The sequence below is a fragment of the Haliotis asinina genome, chromosome 9 (assembly GCF_037392515.1).
Source record: "Haliotis asinina isolate JCU_RB_2024 chromosome 9, JCU_Hal_asi_v2, whole genome shotgun sequence".
In the NCBI taxonomy this organism is placed as follows: domain Eukaryota; kingdom Metazoa; phylum Mollusca; class Gastropoda; order Lepetellida; family Haliotidae; genus Haliotis; species Haliotis asinina.
Genome location: NC_090288.1, coordinates 10,661,425 through 10,681,328, shown reverse-complemented (window position 1 = coordinate 10,681,328; position 19,904 = coordinate 10,661,425). Strand labels below are relative to the sequence as shown.

Genomic DNA, 19,904 nt, shown 5'->3' with positions numbered 1-19,904 from the left:
ACATGTTAGTTATGATTACCTTTCATGGATGTCATAGGTTTGTTTGCCTCACAGATCGTGTTGCAAGTAATTCCAAAATGACTGGGTATTGTTGTTTACACTGTCTACACTAGAATGTTTCGGTAAGCTATAGCTGCTCCTGTGTGCTTTCATGCGAATTCAAAATCGTGGACGTTGCGGACTTACATATTCATTGCAATACCCTGCTGAATCGACATTCATTCAGACATTCAATCGGGAGTCGGGAGAACGTAAGTATTGATGAAGTAATACCAATCGATAACACTTATGTGGATATTTATCTGGTCAAACAACACATAAGCCAATATTTACATCACCAATGTTTAATGTACGATCGCCCTTTTCTCTTGAGTGCAGTGTTCCCGGGACCCGACAATACATCGATTTCGGTGCTATTATGAGCATATACATTGTATTTCCACACAACCATCGCTTAACTGGCGTGTAGAGTTCAATGGTCTCAGATGCTGTAGTCTAATTGCTTTTTGCAGCCAAGAGACCAAGACATTTCACATGCTCTACCAGCCGTAACTGAACCATTGTTATGGGCCCATCATTTATATCAAAAGGGTCTTCAACCAGAAAACCCCCAGACATAATGCATTATGATCTGCCTCAGACATAACCTTTGGGATCGGTGTTCCTATTTTGAAAATGTGTTTAAAATGTTTGAAGTAATCATAATTCAGAGCAGGGTTGAATTAGTGTGCAGGGTAGTGCATGTTACTTTAAACGCTTAGGCCAGGTCCATGTTGTGTGTTGTGCTTGCAGACTGGGGCACATAAGCAGATCCACAAACTTCTGGCATGACAAAGATAACAACATCAGTGAACTGTGAGGGTTTTAAGAAATGGGACAGTTATGCCTCTGTCTTAATCAAAGGTAACAACATCAGTGAACTGTGAGGGTTTTAAGAAATGGGACAGTTATGCCTCTGTCTTAATCAAAGGTAACAACATCAGTGAACTGTGAGGGTTTTAAGAAATGGGACAGGTATGCTTCTGTCTTAAGCAAAGATAACTACATCAGTGAACTGTGAGGGTTTTAAGAAATGGGACAGGTATGCTTCTGTCTTAAGCAAAGATAACTACATCAGTGAACTGTGAGGGTTTTAAGAAATGGGACAGTTATGCTTCTGTCTTAATTAGGGAGATACGCATTCAATGCATGGCACAAACAACACTTACAATAGAAATCATTCTCCTTCAGGACACATAAAGGGATCACAGAGGAAGTTAAGAAGTGTTGACGCTGAATATCAAGGTATTTTACCAATAAAAAGGTGGTGCAGCTAGCGATCAGAATAACAATCTTAAGTTTGCAATTAAGTGCAGGTAAGGCATGTGCTGTATACGTAAATCGACATGGTACGATGCATCGAGGTGCTAACATTATCTTTGATCAAAGAACTACGGGGAACTTCATCAAACATGTTTCTCGCAAGCATAGCATCTCTCGTGATCGGATTCCCTGTCTTGCCAGCGAAATTCACTGAACTTGAGGGCCACAAGGTAGTCTCTGTTTGTTGTGACATTATTCGGGAAACCTGAATCCCAAGCGAAATAGGTCACTGGTTGACCGTCGTGGTATACCCACTGCCCTTCAGTTGCCGCATCTGATCCATCGATGTAGTAGCTACCTTTTATACTATCTGAAAAGAGGAAAAGCAGGTCAGGACAGATATTGGAAGATCAACTTGCCATGGTATCAATACTGATTTGGAGTCATCAGAAAGTGTTAATTCATGACTTGCACGTTTCATTGAAAAAATAAACGCTATCTGTAGAGTTGTAAAATCTCTTGGTAGAGATTTAAGGCAGTGCATCATTTCTTAAAGAACGTAACCGGACCTTCCTCGCTCTTCCACTCCATGCATCATTTTAGAGTGAGTGAGTGAGTGTTCAAAGTGACATCGGCAACATTGCAGCCACATAGTGCAATTTAATTTATATCAATATTAAAATGACTGAATATTGAGAACGTAAATCCTGCCATCAAAGTACAGTAAAAGTAATAGATTATAACAGATATGAACTTAAAACTAGCATGTGAAACTAAACCATTACATTGTAATTAAGGAAGACAATACAATATAAAAATCAGCAGCTATAGATATAGCACCATTTTATAGACTATGTTAGCAAACTATGCATCTTGCTAATCGACACAATAAATCCCTGTTTCTCTCCAAACTTTTCACGGACATGTTTGTGACATCAGCATGTTTGATTTATCAAGTGTTCTAGTTAAATATCAAACGAGAACCAATTTCGAGTTGAATATTTTACTCTGACATATGCTGGAGCTCCTAATCAAACTCGCGTAAACATGGTACACACGGTAAAGAATTTATCTCGACGAGCACTCCCAGTAAATATTTCATATCTGGACTGAAAGAAAGAGATAATCAAAATTGCGGTCAATTGTGTAGGAATAACATTTCTATTTCTGAACGTACATCAACCACACCCCAGGTGGAATTCACGATAAATAAGTTGAAAAAAATATGAAGAAATTAAGAAACTACAAAATAAACAGAATCAAGTGAAATGTAGGCAGAATGATTGAGATTTAAGTTGATTATTTTTATACAAATATATTGTTTTGCAACTTATGGATACTTGTACTTTCATGAACTAAAAATGCCTGAAGCACACGTAGAATCCCCAAAACAGACCCGAGAAAACACTCCATTGAAATCCGGAAAGCATGTGCGTCTATTTGTATTTCTCACCACCGTCCATGGTATTATCCTAATTAAAAAGATCACATGTGACTGCAGAATTTCATTAGCTACGTTCTTTATACTGTGGACAGATTGCAACTCTTGCTTCTTCACATGCTCAACCGGAAGTGGGGACATCAACTACCAGTTCCTTGAGAGACGGTCGATCTCGGTAGTTCAAAATTTAGTAAGATTTTGATATTTCCAAGTGGAAAATGTTTCAGAAATAGACTTGTCTTATATGCGAAATGGTCATGGATGAAAACCCCTTTAATCGTTTGGTCATAGCACATTATATTTGTTTGCATTTCAGGCATTTCTGGACACGTCTTTCAAAGCGATTCGAGAAATCGACCTCTCACGGCGTCCTGACGACATAATCAATTGATTCCATTTCATGTATTGCACCTTTTTAGGTTAAATGAGGTTATGTAAACGCTGTGTCAAGAATATGCCTTCTGTCAGTTCATACAAACAGAGATACTCACGAAAATAATAACTGTACGCGTCGATGGCATTTGCTCACGTAAACAAATCCACTGTGCTGGTTGTTGAAAAAGTACTGTACTGGTAGTTGATTTCGTGTCATTTTTTTACTCGACGAAGGGAATCATTAGGTGTGTATTGAATCACATATTTGGTCCAGTACATGTATTTCTTTTTTTCCATCTGCGCAAACATTAAAAGTTCCTTCACACATACTTCGAATTGACAGTGAATTTTCAGTGAAATACCTTTTGATGGCTTCTCAAGAACTGTTATATTACATGTATATATCTCATCTGAGTTGATTTTTCCAGTGAATACCACTGTATTACACCTTAACACAATAGGTAAGCAGTGTCTTCCAAGGAGTTTTCCATTGTTTACGAAATGGGTGATCTATCTATCTATCTATCTATCAGGTGTCAATTTCAAGTTGTCACAGTGTAATGCTTTCGTCGTTACAATGTTATTCTGTGGACTCTCATTTGCGTTGTCACCACGTTGTGGTCTGACGTGATACGTAATTTTTAAGTCGCCGCAAGGTTAAAGCTATTTCATGATAACTTCATACGTCCTGTTTCGCGTTACTAGTTGAATACGTTTGCCAGTAATGAACTAGAAACATAGCAGAACATCACTTTAATATTTATTCGTCATTTTGAATGTTGTTTTGGTCGTGTATTTTCTGAATAGTGAAGAAAGAATCTCCGGAAAGTGTTAGAAAAAAGCCCCTCTAAGTTAAACGATATAAAGGAGATAAAGTTGGGTTTTCTGAAGCATTGATGTCGTTTCTACTGGGGACTGTCAGAAATATTTTCTTGAAAGAAACCCCGTTACGGAAAAAATGACTGGAAGCGCACAGTTGTTGTCACAGCTTTTTGTCAGGTTGTCGTGGGATTCATGAAATCGTTTCGTAATTTGTTTCGTAACAGTCACACTGACATTCTATGCTTGGGTTTGTGAATTTGTGTGTCTGTTTGATTTGCTCATTACATGAAAAATCATTCACCTATTTCGCTCAGTAGATACCAAACCACTCACTAGTTTCATACATATAACATTGCACAGGATATGTTTCCGCATTATCTTTATAACCTACATATGTATATCACACTTCTACCGTTCTTTTACATTTAATTGTGATCAGCATATTAACTGGAAAACATTGTAGCTGTTGCATTTGTCTTCTCAAAGAGAAATGAATTCTTCGATAGTCTTGACCGAATAACAAGAAATATTCAATGGTTTTCAAGTAGTGCTCCTTAGACGAGCAAATACACAAGGTCATACTCTCAGTTCGAGTCGAAGCATATAACACGTACAAGATCTTTCAAAAAGGCACCAGCTCACCCGTATATGCTCATGTTTGCAGCTGGTTTCCACAAGGAATCGCAAGCATTTGAAATCTCCCATTTATATAGACATCGAATGTACAGGACTCTCTTACAAGATGTTTTTCCTCAATATTTGCTCTTGTGTCTGATGTCAGCGAACCGGTATTTGGTAAAATCAAATGGTCACTGGTTGTGAGGTCAAACGGCAATCCTTTTAAGGTGAAGGGCCCTTGAATGGAGGTACACGATATTCCGTTCTTCCGCTTTCGGTTTGAATATAACGATGCGTATTACTATGTTGCCTATCTTTTAGGGGATGTATTTCCGAAGATTAACTTGCGCAATACTGACAAGTTTGTTTAATTCTTCGAAAGTTATTAGTCGTTTGAACAATACGTAGACAAAGCATTCATATTTGAGAGGTAAACCGCAGTAACTTGTAACACGTAACTACAATATTTTCGTAAAGAACTGTTGGAAATAGAAAAAATAAGTATTTTGGGCTGCTACAATTGCAAATAGCATATGTCGACCCGCATTGTCTAAACTGGGCATTCAGTGAGATGTGTAATAGGATATCTAGAAAAGTATGTTTACTGGTAAAATTCGCGAAGAAATACATATAGCTGATGAAAACAATAGATCAGACTGTAATTGGCGAGGTCGCTCAGTCAGTTATGACAACGGACCGTCGTCTCACCTGGTATGAAATGTATGTGGTGCCTACAGTGGTCCATCTCAAAGATATTTTATGGGTTTTTTTCAGTGTGTGTTGAATATGTCTCATCTGTTGATTAACATCTTACGTGTCTCCTTTAATAAAGTTTATGTTCAGATATGTAAAAGTGTGTGATGCCCATAGATTTCAGTATTGAAGTTATTGAAAGATAGTTTCAGTATTAAATTTATTATTTTTTTAAGCTAGCTATCGTTTATAATGAATCTAAGTTTAATTTGCTAATGGTTATTTAAAAAGCTTCATTTGTAACACAATATCATCGCACACTAATTTGCATGGTCGCTTTTGACTTCGAAAAAAACACATTGCTCATTTCTGCACTAATCTACTAAACTAAAGTTCTTTTCCGACATTCCCTATCTCACTACCAGTTAAGCCGAACTTTTTAAACACGTATTTCCCAGTTTCTCTATATTGACTACATGAATGCAGATATAAAGGCGAAACAAAGAGGTTTTGTTTCGTTTCCGACATGACTTTACTTCCCGTGATTCAGTCTTTGAGTCATTTCATGTTATGAGGTTAGTGAACAGTGATTTCATTTAATCGTACACGTGCTGACAACACGAACTTATGAAAATAACTTAATAGTATCTATTACATGTATATGTACACATACTTTTAAGGAATTGTCTCGCCATGCAATCTTGTTAGAATCGTTTTATGGACTAAAATTACAACTTATCACTCACCGGGTGCGTGTTTGTCACAACACTTCAAGATTTATGTTTGCACAACTGATATATAGTCATGATGGAATATTAAATTGTTAAATATATTTGCACAAAAATTGTACAAAAACACACACCAAGGTCATTTTCTCCTTTGATCAAGCCTTACAGTATTTTACTGTTAGGTTCTTTTATTCAATTTCTGTTTATCTTTCATTAGATATATACTGAATATCATTGAAAACGCACCACCCCTAAAATTGTGGATTTCTAAGAGCAGAAGTGAGCAATCTATGTAAATTTTACATATTTGTGTAGACCAATGTTTGATAAAGAAAAGAAGCAAAAAACAATCAAGCAAAACAGTGAAGATTTAATGCAACTGACAATGAAATAAAGATGGGGTCAAAATGGAAAGTCAGTAGCGTGTATGACCCCCGTTAGCAGCAACACAAGCTGTGCAACGTCTCCTCATTGAACGGATAAGTCTCTGAATAAAGTCCTGAGGCACTTCATTCCACTCTTGCTGCAAGGCATTGTCGAGTTCCCCAAGGTTGTTGATCTGCGGACGACGTGCGAGGCGTTGGCCGATGTAATCCCACAAGTGTTCGATGGGTGACAAATCTGGTGACAATGCAGGCCAATGAAGTAGAGGAATGTTGTTGTTAGTCAGATACTGTATCGAAACACGTGCACTGTCATGTTGAAATGTGTGCAGATCTTGATGCTGGTGAAAGAAGGGAACGACGTTGTTCTGAAGAATGTTGTCACGGTAGTAAACGGCATTCACTCTGCCACGACAAACAATCAGAGCGGTTCTGTGGTGATAACTTATCCCTCCCCACACCATAATGCTTCCCCCACCCCACCGATCGGTTTGCACAACACAATCCTGATGATAACGTTCACCCCGTCGACGCCATACCCGTAGACGCCCGTCAGCATTTCGCAAGTGAAAACGCGACTCGTCGGAGAACACCACACCATGCCAACGTCGTAACAACCACACACGATGCTGTTCAGCCCACTGTCGGCGTTCACGGCGATGTCTGTCAGTCAGGATGGGTCCAACGTAAGGGCGTCGACAACGTAACCCTGCCGCACGGAGACGGCGTCGGACGGTGGAAGCGCTGATCAAACCACGTCGACCCTGGACAGCGTTGGCGGTTCTGGCAGCTGGCAAGGTTCGATCCCGAATGTGGCGCCGTACAATGTCTCGATCTTGACGAGGGTTGGTAACACGTGCCTGACCTGGGCGTTGCCGGTCCCTGCTGGTTCCTGTTTGTTGGTATCTGTTAGCAAGCCTCAGAATGGTCGAATGATGACACCCAAATCGTCGTGCAATGTTTCTGCTTGAAGCGCCGACCTGCAACATACCCAAGGCCTGTTCTCGTTCCTCTGGTGACAATCTTGGCATGGCGAAAAAACTTTACTTACGAAAGTACTGCGAAAATGAGAACGGTTTTGTGCCGAAGGTCATTTATACCCCTGAACAGCATGCTTTCTGCATGCAATTTGTGCCCTTCGTGTGTGATGTGCATGAATTTTGTTGTTTTCATGTGATGTGTTCGATGATGTGTTCGAACGATCCGTTTTTTACTGTAGAGCGTTATTTACGATCTAGTGTGTTATTATCAAAATTCCCACCATTAATTTTCCATTTCCAAAAGATTCTATTGCCTTATTTCAAAATTTACAGGTGGTGCGTTTTCAATGATGTTCAGTATATATTGAGATAGAATAGCGAACAGGGAAACGTTGTATCCTGACAAAATATTTGTATGTTTTGATAAATCTGTTTTTTTAAACATGTACTGATGTCAAACAGGCGCGCATGTAGTCCGCATTAAGGCACAAGGTCGACCTGTTGACGTGTTTATCTAATCCGGACACTGTTCAAATGGTAAAATATGTCATGTCATTAAAAACCGAGATGTTGTATTTTAAGAGAAATTAGGTGATATATGCTCACCGAGTGAGTGAGTGGGTTAATATTTAACGTCACATCGGCAATATTTCAGCCATATGGTGACGAGAATATTTAACACTGAAACCCTGTCGACAAAGGACAGCGAAACACCAAGAATATCACAGTTGGATTTAAAACTTATGCTCCTTAACATCATCGACGCTCTCGTTCTACAACACCTCAAAATACATGTCATGCAGTCAAGTAAAATGACGTCCTTTTTCTTGTCCATTAAGTTCCTATCATTTGAAGATATGGCTAGTCCTCTATAATAATGGAGCAGAATTTGTCAAAATACACTGACACAAACATGAGAATGTTGGAATCATAAGAACTAATTTACATATTGCTACTACGCGCTTCCTCAGAAAAGACGATGTCATCAGTTCTTAAAACCAGCAATACCACTAAACACTTGTCCGGTTTCGTCGTCACTCTTTGCATTTGTATAGTGACAGGGTGAGATAAAGTTAGTCGAATTTGCAGTATTTCAGCCATATCGTGACAACAAGTTGTAAATTAACCATAAGTAGTACATGTAAATAATAATAATAAAAAAACGCACGACAGTAAAACCAACTAGAATATCACAGTCGTAGAAATTAAAACTAGCATCTCTCTCTAGAATTGAATTCGGACAAGACAGTATAAAATGGGCTGAAGGTAGATCACTATACTACGGACCATACAGACTTTGAGTGCCTCAGCAAACTCCATGTGCCCTGGTTCCATTTTCACCATCCGTTAGGCCGCTGGCGATTGCATGAACAATTTAGCCAAAATGTAAATGAATAAAAATAATGCGTATAACAATCTGGTACATGTGTAAGCTTGAAGTAACTATAAAAGTTCTGGGACTTATATAATGCAGTTTAATAATTTGGTTTATCGTGAGCGAAGCATATGTTCATATCAACAGCAACTTCTCTCCGACGACTAAAATCTATATATTTCATATATTCGCGTGTCGTTAGGCTATCAGGCAGTATGTTTGTTGCTTACACTTTCAAACTTTCAAATGTCAAACAAAGAATATCTGTTTTTTTAACCAGTGTAAAAGCAGAGAAATTTACTGTTTTTAACGCATTACAAATTTTCGAACAAGTAAGCATTTCCCTCCCTAAGTATTTCCACCTGAATTTATACCTACGGATAGGACAGTTTAATTTCTACATTTCTGTGCGATTTATATAGCGGTAGGTAGGTATGTGGCCGGGTGACTAGGATTCTCACATGTGCACTTCCCAGACATGGTGTGAACAACTGGAGACTGTACTGGACGTTCTTTGTTTTCAGTTAATAAAGAGTGACTGAGTTTAGTTTTACGCGGCGGTCTGTAAATTATCGTCGACCACACAATCCAGTGATGAACAACATGAACATCGATATACAACTGGGAACTGATGACGTGAATCAACCAAGTCGGCGAGCCTGACCACCCGATCCCGTTAGTCACCTCTTATGACAAACATGGGTTACTGAAGATTTCTAGCCCGAATCTTCACGGGTCGTTCAGTGAATAGATATTTGCCAGTAGATTAATTCAAAATCCCGGCATATTTATCACTCACATGACAAATTAAACTGATATCATGAACGCTTTTCTCCAATATCTTGTAGCCTGACACGTATCGGAGGATAAAATTCCCACCTGAAGAGGCTGTGACCTGCTTTACAAAGTGACTCTGCTTGTCAGGACTGTCAATGACAAGAAAGTGTTCTCCTCTTGAATTACAGTCAGCAAGACCATCGGCGTACTTGGCCTTGTCGAGGTGAAGCTGATAGCAGAAGTTGAGAGGACGGTTGTGGATGTAGCCCGGTGGGCAAGTACCTTTGAAAGAAAGGATTTCGATTTAGTTAGGTATACCTGCAGAAGTCATGGCAACACCATATATACGATATATTGTCCATGCAAGATACCCACATGAATATTTATTGAAGGATGAGGATTTTGCATTACTTGTGATGATATCACTGTATTGACTGTATTGAATCTACCGTCACAAAGGATAAAGATTTTAATGCCCAAACAGTTGGAGATCTGCTAAAAAACACATGTACTCCAGGGGGGGGGGGGGGGGGGGGGGTACAAATACAAAAATCATTTATTGATATCGTTGTAAATAAAACCCCATCATTAAAACTACTCATTTCGACATGTAATTACCTTATAACGACCTTTTGACAACAGTGCACAATTCCCTCCAGCGAACAAAATTTCAACCAATCAGAGGGGCTGGATTATCTTTATAGGTTTGTCTAAACCTGCAATCGTGACAACTGTTTTGACAAATTGAAAGCCTTATGTTTGCACAATCTACTGCCATTTAATTTTGTCACCTGCTTCGGTAATTTTCCGAGATACACTTTTTACCCCCCCCCCCCCCCCCCGCCATGTAATGCGTGGGATATAGTCGACGCCTCGTCTGTCCGACTGTCCTTAATCATTGTGTTTCCAGAGCAAAACTCAGAAACCGTTCAATATTTTTAGACCAAAGTTAATAGATATTGTAATCTCAGCCTATGGTTGTGCCTTTTGCAGTTGTCAGAGGGGCACACAAAGCACGCAGTTTAGACTACCAGTTGTCCGACTCTCATTTTTGTGGAAGTCGTGGTGGCTGAGCGGGCTAGGCTGCTGACTTTTTATGTTATTAGGTGCTATTAGGTGCCTGACTCTGAGGGTGCGGGTTCGAATCCCGGATGGGACTCAACTAAATAAAAGTACTAGAATTTGTGCTTTACCAAGAAAGTGTGATTCCAAATATAACATATGTTAAATCATTCAGGTGCTATAGTTGTTGAAAGTATTAAAAGGCAAAAAACCCTAAACATGATGGCGACTGAATCTTGTAATGGCATCCCTGTGTCGGTCTCAGCACACAGAACCAAAAACACAAGCACAGGGATAGTGCGAGACCGTGATTACTTGTTTAGTGACATGACATAATTCGATATTTCGAGATGAATGATCAAGGTATCATTTTTGTGAAGCGAATGTCAACTCGTAGAAAAAATGCAACCCTTCACACAAATGCGTACCTGTTTTCATTTTCCTGTTCTACCGCTCCATAATCAATACAGACTATCTACTGTAACATCAATGTAGATGCTTACATTACGTTGTCATATAATGTTTTAAATACCAACGATACGGCCATGGAGTCAAAACATGTATATTATCTGTTACGTGTGCTCACTATGGTGATAAAACTCACACGACGGATGGCGTCAACAATTTACAAAAATGCACCAACTGCAAAGGAAGTCACTTATCGTTCTCTAAAGAATATTTCACTTGGAAACAGCAAATGGAAATCAATACAATAAAATTTACATAAGACATTATATTTGCAGAAGCCAAAGAAGAACTAGTGAACGTATTCTTCTGTCATCGGTACCGTCTGATACAGCCACGGAGACCAAAACATCTGCAAGCTGTCAAACCAACCTGACATTGATCACAACTGATTCCCCTAAACATCCAGACGGACTGCAGAAGAATTGAGCCAACCTGTGTTCAGGATACATGTTCATCTAAGTCATCTCAATCACTCCATATCAAAATCTAATTTCCCCTGTTTTGTTAATAAATCTGGATCTTTGGAAGATATGGATGTGTCCAAAAACATCCCAAACAGGGCACACAGCGTGTCGCCCTCTAGAAAGGCAAGGGGTAGATCCCCCATAAATCACCCACCAAATAGTTTCTGAAAATATTCTACACTGGAATTGCAGAGGCCTTTAAAGAATCTATATGAACTACATCGACCAGACCAGAATTTTCAACCATCAGCGAATTGCTTGCAAGAAACGTATTTGACGCTGACGGTTTCTTTAAACTTAGCGTTTCATAAAAAATAAAGCGTATCATTGTTATTCTCCTGTAAGTGCTAAGTTCAGTGGACGCTCACAAACGATTCCAAGCAGTTGCAGTGCCACTAACTTTGAACGTTACACTTACTCTGTGTTCACCGTACATTCCGCTATCATCAACTCACATGCAGACTGATCTTCAAACACTCCACAAAGAACCACCAAAACCATGTGTACGCATGCGATTTGAGTGGCCACACTCCACCAGGGGGTGGGGAAGGTGATGGTATGTGCGTGTGTGACCAAATACGCCAAAGGTAAAATGCTGGAGGATTTTATTTCAAATAATGATTTTTGTATATACATTGACCATACAGATACATAATTACAGTAGAGGAACGTATCCAGCACTCGATTTGTCAATAACTGACTACAACTTACTAAATGAATTTGAATGGTCAGACCACGATGACCTTTGTCAAAATGACCCTTTTCCTGCTATGCTGAATCTTGAAACTCCATCTGTTATTCCTCTATCGTCAAAATGGGACTGTAAAAAGCGTGCCTGACCTTTAAATAAAAGGCCGTGTGCATACAAACTTGAAGCTGAGCTTTTTCATTGATGTTCCTAATACTGTCAAATGTATTCGGGGTTTTTGTTTTGTATTTTTCTGACAAATGGAACACAAAGGCTGACGAGTGTATACCAAAGTTCAAACAAGCAAACAAGCTCAGATGGCAAGGAAAAAGGTAGAACATTATTTCCGTTGCCATCCAGGGGCCCGTTTCACAAAACTCTCGTAGCCTAAGATCTCGTAAGTTTTCTCGTAGCCAATGTACCTCCTATACTGTAATACAGGAGCTACGGATGCTACGAGAAAAGTTACGAGATCTTAGGCTTAGGAGAGTTTTGTGAAACGGGGCCCTGTGGTGCAAAATGTTGACAAATTCAAACTCTTAAGGATGGTGTACTTAAACAGTGGCGTAATTTTAAACAGATTAACAATCAATCATGGCAAAATTATGTATCCAAAATATATTCTCCAACATAAGGGATATGGTACAATTAAGGGTATACGTATTAATCTGCCTCACACCATCTTAAACATCGAGACCAATTACTTACTGATACATAAGATACTGTGAATAAACTGTCTGAAACTCTCACTAAACTTCTTCCTCCTTAATTCCAAAAACTATCAAAAGCGGCAAGAAAAGGCACACTATTAATTTTTTTTCTTACATTGGGGAAGAATATAATGGAGTGTTTTCTCTCTATCAGCTGCGTACTGCGTCTGAACAAGCTCAATGGTTCTGGTACAGGAGCTGATAACGCACATTATCAACTCCTAAAGCACTTACCAGAATCCTGTTTAGAGACTGTTTTGAATATTTTGATGATATTTATATGTCAGGGAAATCCCCTTCCTCATAACGAGACGGTATAGTAGGCTTGATAGAAAGCCGTCAAATTATATAACAAGTTTACTAACTACCCGCGTTTGCAAAACCATGGAGCGCATGATCAATAATGGACTAGTTTTGTACTTAGACGCCAATAATCTAATAACTGACATTCAGTGTTTTTTCGTAACAAACTGAACTACCATTGATCACCTAGTGTGCTTAGAATCATATGTCAAAAATGCTATAATTAATAAAGAACATGAAGCGTCGATTGTGTTCTTTTAAAAAAATCACGTACGACACAACAGGGAAATTTCAATTTTAAAAGATTTACATATGATTTTGGTTTACGGGTCCATTTACCTGAGTGTTTAACTGACAGGCAGTTTCAAGTCCACGTGGGTACTACCCTGTCTGATCATTACAGCCAGATTCAGTGTGTCCCACAAAGCAGTATGTTGTCTGTAACATTGTTTAATATACCAATTAACAGTTTAGCAAAAGTTTTAAATGAGTCAGTTGAAGATTCAAATGATAGATGATTTTAACATTTCTTGTGGCCGAAGAAAACTATGCATGCTATTGAAAGGCAACTGTAGCTTTGTTTGGACAAAATTAATATATGGTGTCTTAATAACGGTTTTATATTGTGTCAATGTTTGCCGAAAATATCAACCCCCACCTACCCCTTTTATTTAGATAACACACCCATGGAAGAAGTAGTTAAAGAAACGGAATTCTTGGGTTTCATTTTTGATGAACACTTGACCTTTCGACCTCATATTTAAAACATAAATGCCTGAAGGCCCTTGATTTGCTGAAGGTTTTCTCTAATAAAACGTGGGGAAGGGATCGGAACAGTCTGTACCAAGCACTTATACGCTCCGAATTGGAATATGGCTCCATCATTTATGGTTGAGCCTGCATAACCCTATTGACTCTGTCGACCACCAAGCGATGAGACTTTGTCTGGGATTCTTTCGTACTTCTCAGTGTGGCAGTCGAGGCTGATGAACCATCCTTGCAGCATCGCTGTATCTAATTATCTTTGCACTAAATTTTATTCTAGTTAGTCCAACCCTGCTTACATATGATATGATAGAACATATGATAGTAAAGGTCTTCTCTTAGAATAAGAATAAATCCACTCCTTTCGGATTCTATCATTGACTGAACTAATATATCTCCTTCCCGATTGTTTTATTCTTCCCTTGGCAACTGGTGTCCAAACACTGACCATATTAAAGAAGTCCGACAAAAATGAACTGCATTACAGAAAAGACCATAATCAATATTAACAGCTCTTAAATATATCAATAAACACTTTGAATATAAGCAATACATAATCGTTCCCACCTTCTTTCATGCCTACCGGCAGTTCCAAAATTGTCTTCTCAACATCCACTTCTAATAGAAATTATTGAATTATATAATGATCTTGGTACTGGCCAATACGACATCGTCTTTTGATGATTACCCAACGCCTATTTTTGCTGCTAAGGTTGCACTCAACCAATCTCTGACAACTCGTCTGATTCCAGACTCAGATTAAACATCCGTCATTGGGTCTTATGTCCAAGATCTAATGCAAAAGAAGTGGACACCATGATGGTATCAATAAATTACACGCAGTTAAACCAACTAGCAGTTACACCTACTTAGGTTGTCAGTCCAGATTTGAAACGTCATACTGCGACAATGTCGCATTGGCCACGGTACTCATGAGTATTTTGTAAAGGTGAAGAAGATCCTCTGTTTTGCATCCTTTGTGACGAAAGAATCACGGTCGAGCCTGTCCTGCTTGAGTGGATTTTTCCATCTCAACGGATAGATATTGCAGTGGAAAAACAATTAAGGGTCTTAATTATTTCGCACTTCATAACATTTAAACAACATCCAATTGACTGTAATCTCTTTATATCAGGATACAAGGCATTAACGCATTCTAATTAATAATCCGACCATTGAATCCTATATCAGCTCTAGGTAGAGTCACTAATGAACATTTGATTTCTTGCTAAACTGATATCATGCATACGTGTATCTTTTATGTTTGGAAGGTTATATTGACAACTGAGATTGTAAGTGGCTGTATCCCCAAGAGGATCGTAAAATCATTGTCCTCCTGACAAGGTACGCAAGTCCCAATACAATCAGGGTAAATTTTAACTTACCACTGTGTTATCGGAGAATATGTGTGCGTATAATTTATGGCTGTATGTGTCCGCAAATCACCGAAAGGATGAAAGGATGGTATAAATCCAGCTGGAATCCTTGCAGGAAGCAAACGTACTGTAAGGGCCCATGGTCCTAAATAAGGTGACCTATCATGATGGTAATCTCTAACCCGTTTATATATATTACATCGTTCATAAACCTTGTTCGATTTTACAATTATTTGCGTTTATTATGAATTTGTAATTTGTTAGGTCACGATGTGGATGAAATATTGCTGATGACACTATGAATCTTAACCCGGCACTCTCCCTCAATTTCCTGACAGTCCACGGTATCCTATAGCTAGGCGGTAATGAACATAATTCTGAAGAACATTACTCCGTAATGTCCTACAGATAGTGTTCAAATATAGCTCTCAGCATACCATACTGTTAAGTGTATGTCATGCTGGGGATCACTTTTTCACAGTAAAGCATAAACTCAAGAACTACAATTTGACATGGTTTAAACTCACACTCTCCTCCGATTAAAAGGCCTAAACTCCGGCTAACAAAGTCGGCATTCTAACTTCGCACTTTCCACAAAACTGTATTTAGGATTACGTACCTGTTGTAAGACTGTAGTACACTGCCCCTATCTCCCTTTGTCCATCCTTAGGTGACATGAACAACACGTCATGGAGCTGACACCGTCGATGTTGTGGTCTGTAAAATGCAGACACACATGCTTCGGTCTTAAGACACAGTGAGACACATTCAACATCGTTTACAGTGTTGGAAACTTCAGACAAGACGTCAGTGGTTATTATGACATTTGAGAATATTTCCAACTGCTTTCCCAAACCAGTCTTCATTAAGGAAGACGCTGAGGTTACAAGATATGTCAGTATGAGTGTGATTACCCAAACCTCCATTCTGCACAGAATGTCTTTCTCCTGTTCCAGGGAGAAAACGCCGGTATTTACGCTCGTTATATCGATCTCATTGCTGTAAAGCAAATGCAGACTCGTACCTGTTCCCCTTTGTGTAAATAAGACTATATGCTAAGAATATGCAACGTGTGTTCAGTGAGAATTCAAAACCTCTTTGTGCACATAGCGTAGTGAACTGATGTTGCTGTAAAGCAAATGCAGACTCGTACCTGTTCCCCTTTGTGTAAATAAGACTATATGCTAAGAATATGCAACGTGTGTTCAGTGAGAATTCAAAACCTCTTTGTGCACATAGCGTAGTGAACTGATGTTCTTGTATTTCTTGTCAGATAATCATACATGACATAATCAGTCCGTTTGTACACTTACATTCTTAAAACATCAGACACGCAAAAGCCGTTTCAGAGGAATTAATTTGCTTTAGTTAAAAAGGTCTATTGTTGTGTTTCTGTTTGCATGAGTTAAGAAGATGGCGTCAAAGTCAGTACTTTGCATGGCCACCCTTTCAGCAATTACTGCTCGACACCGTCTGGGCTCAGTCTGGATAAGTCGACCCAGTCGCTCTTACGGAATTCTTCTACACTCTTCCTGGTCCTTAGTATGGTGATCTTAGCTTTAGTTGTTGACGATCTACGGCCCGTATTTTCCAAATAGCGATATTAGTTTTAACCTTCTGCACTAGTTTTAATTCTAATTGTGATATTCTAGTTTATTTGACTGTCCTTTGTCGACAGGTTTTCATGATAGAGATATACACCTGGAAATTAATCAAGCAACACCCCAATTTTTTCTATTGGAGCAACTTTGAAGTGTTCTGACAATCAAAATATGCCGGGTTGATATAGTTTGACACTTTTTTATTCAACAGACGATCTCTGACAAACAACTTAAAGGGAAAAAGTATCAAGACTTTGCTTTATTGCAACGAAATCCAAATTCTTAAAACTGTCTTAAATTCATGAAAAAATGGACACAATTTACTATTCATCCACAGACGTTGTTGCCAGGTGTATTAACACAAATGTCACATGGAAAGAAAGAACAGTCATCTGAGAGTCTGCACACCGACTTTCATCAATATCTAGTGTGTCCTCCCTGCGCACGCACCACCGATTCCAGACGCCTCCTCATTCCTTGGATGAGTCTCCGGATCTGATTCTGGGGGATCCTGTTCCACTCCTCATGCAGGGCAGCCGTCAATTCGTTGAGATTATGGACTGGTGGGTCTCTCTGCCTCACACGACGGCCAATAAAGTCCCACAAATGTTCAATGGGGTTGAGGTCAGGGCTCATGGCAGGCCATGGAATTCTGTCAATTGCATTTTGCCGCAAAAAATCATTTACAGCATGCGCCCTGTGAGGTCTAGCATTGTCGTCCATAAATATGGGTCTCGTTGCCAGAGGATGGTTCTCAAAATGAGGTACCACAGCCCTGTCAAGAACCTCCTGTTGGTAACGAACACCGTTAAGGTTGCCACGGATGGTAATGATATCCAACTTGCAGTTCATGGAAATGCACCCCCATACCATAACGGAACCTCCCCCAAAGGCCACAGTCTCCTGGATGTTCCGTGGAGCCATTGCTGTGTTCCTCTGCCTCCAGACCCGAGTACGACCGTCCACCATGTGCAGCAAGAACCGGCTCTCATCTGAGAAATGGACCTTCCTCCAAGAGGCAATGTTCCAGTGCAAACGGTCATTACACCAGGCCAGTCGGGCTGCCTTATGGGCTGGAGACAGTCTGGGTCGCTTGATTGGCCTCCTTGTCCGGTATCCTGCAGCTTTCAGACGATTCCGAACAGTCCTGTTCGAGATGGGTCTCCCTGGAAGCCACTCCTGTCTCAACCGAGAGCTCGAGTCGAAGGACCTGCGCCGTACAAGTCTCAGTAAAGCTCTGTCCTCCCGGACTGTGGTCTTCCTGGGTCTTCCTGGTCTAGGCAGGTCTTTAACTTCATTAGTGGCCCGGTATTTTTTCAAAAGTTTTGAAATTATGGAATGATGTCGTCCGATTTGAGTCCCGATTTGTCTTAGAGACATACCAGCATTCCTCATGCCGATTATTTGCCAACGAGTGGCCTCTGATAATTTCCTACGTGCCATGACATTGAAATGAATGAAAAACCGAATGCAATCGACAACCTGCGCTTGTAAACACCCCAGGGAAAAAGTGCATTTTTCGAAAGTTGAGGTTAAAGCAATGCACGTGCGCTGTGCAAGCTTCACGCGCGTCATATCAACCCATGAAAAGCTCATGCTGTATGTCAATACATCAAAATTGAATAATCAATCATCAAAATTACTTCGTTAAACTTTGTTAAGTTTTTATGTGTCTTTGAATTTGGTGTTGCTTAATTAATTTCCATATGTATATATTCCATTCCAGTGTTAAATGTTTTCGTCACGATATGGCTGAAATATTGCCAATGTCACGTTATATACTAACTCAATCACTCACTACGTTCTTCTTGCCATGCGATGGCCAGTTCTGGAAGTGTATCGGCCTGGTGGACGGGAAGGTCATGGCAAGACAATGACATGGTAATGGACCGTGACGCATGTTGTATGCAAAGTGTGCTGTCATGCTGGAACAGCCCCACTTGTCGGTCCATAATCGGAAGAATGTGACGTGCAAGACTTTGTTGATGTAACAGTGTGCAGTCCGAGTCACCTTGAACCACCATTAAATCAGATGCTTGTGCTTGATATCGCACCCCACACCACGACACTGTCTTCTACCCAATCTGTCGAAATGAGAAACGTTCATTTCACCCACGGTAAACATGGCCTTCCACCTCGCCGGTAACGAAGTCTCAATTCCTCATAGAACCTATTTCTAGTTCCAGTTCCTGACTAACGACAAGCGATTGAGCACGTGGCTTCTTGGTCGAATCATCACTTTATGACAAGACAAGAGAAGACAAGGTTTTTATTAGGTCAAAGACCAATACAGTTTAGATCAACTGAATATTTGCCACTACACATTGCGAGGTGCGTAATTTCTCCGGCTTGAGTTCGATGGAGTTATATAAATGAAAAAATGGAGATCTTTCACTAAGTTAAATATTATCTTATCTAAACGTAAAATCATAATTTTCTATTCAAACTGTCCGTATGGAAATGCATCTACCAGTGAAGTGTTTGTTTACACGAACGATTTTATTGGTCTGAAGGCAGGAAAGAGAATGTGAAAATATGATATGATGTTAAATATATATTTAAGAGCCGTTAGTATTATGTTTGCTTATGTAAAAATTGAAATTCCGTCACTTCGAATCTGGACTGACAATACTAGTAGCTGAATCCGATAACCTGTTTAATTTCAGGAAATCCATTCACGACATTTAGAAATATTATACTCTGTTATGGTTAAATACTTGCCGTGTGAGAAATCCCCACAGAACCGGCAAAATATATAACACCGAGAAATGTTCAGTATTTTGTATTCAGCAAAAACAAAGGCAAGATACAAGGCAAAATACAGAAAGATTCACGATAGAGGTTTCATGTACAATACAGATGTGACTAAATTTGGAACAAATTTCCATTGACATCCATTAATTCTCGCCTGTAATTTCGTGTAATTTATAAATACCTTTAAAAGTTGTCCTCTTGTTAGATCACGGATATGAA

At 39.5% G+C, this 19,904-nt stretch overlaps 1 protein-coding gene across 1 annotated transcript; it reads right to left on the bottom strand.

The window, feature by feature from the left end:
* Nucleotides 1-1,445: 1,445 nt before the first annotated feature.
* Nucleotides 1,446-18,795, bottom strand: LOC137296569 (uncharacterized). Its single transcript, XM_067828374.1, has 4 exons — nt 18,730-18,795; nt 15,950-16,277; nt 9,597-9,776; nt 1,446-1,672 (listed from the first exon to the last, which is right to left on the bottom strand). Exons 1-4 carry the CDS (start codon nt 18,793-18,795, stop codon nt 1,446-1,448), a joined length of 801 nt encoding a protein of 266 aa, XP_067684475.1.
* Nucleotides 18,796-19,904: the final 1,109 nt, after the last annotated feature.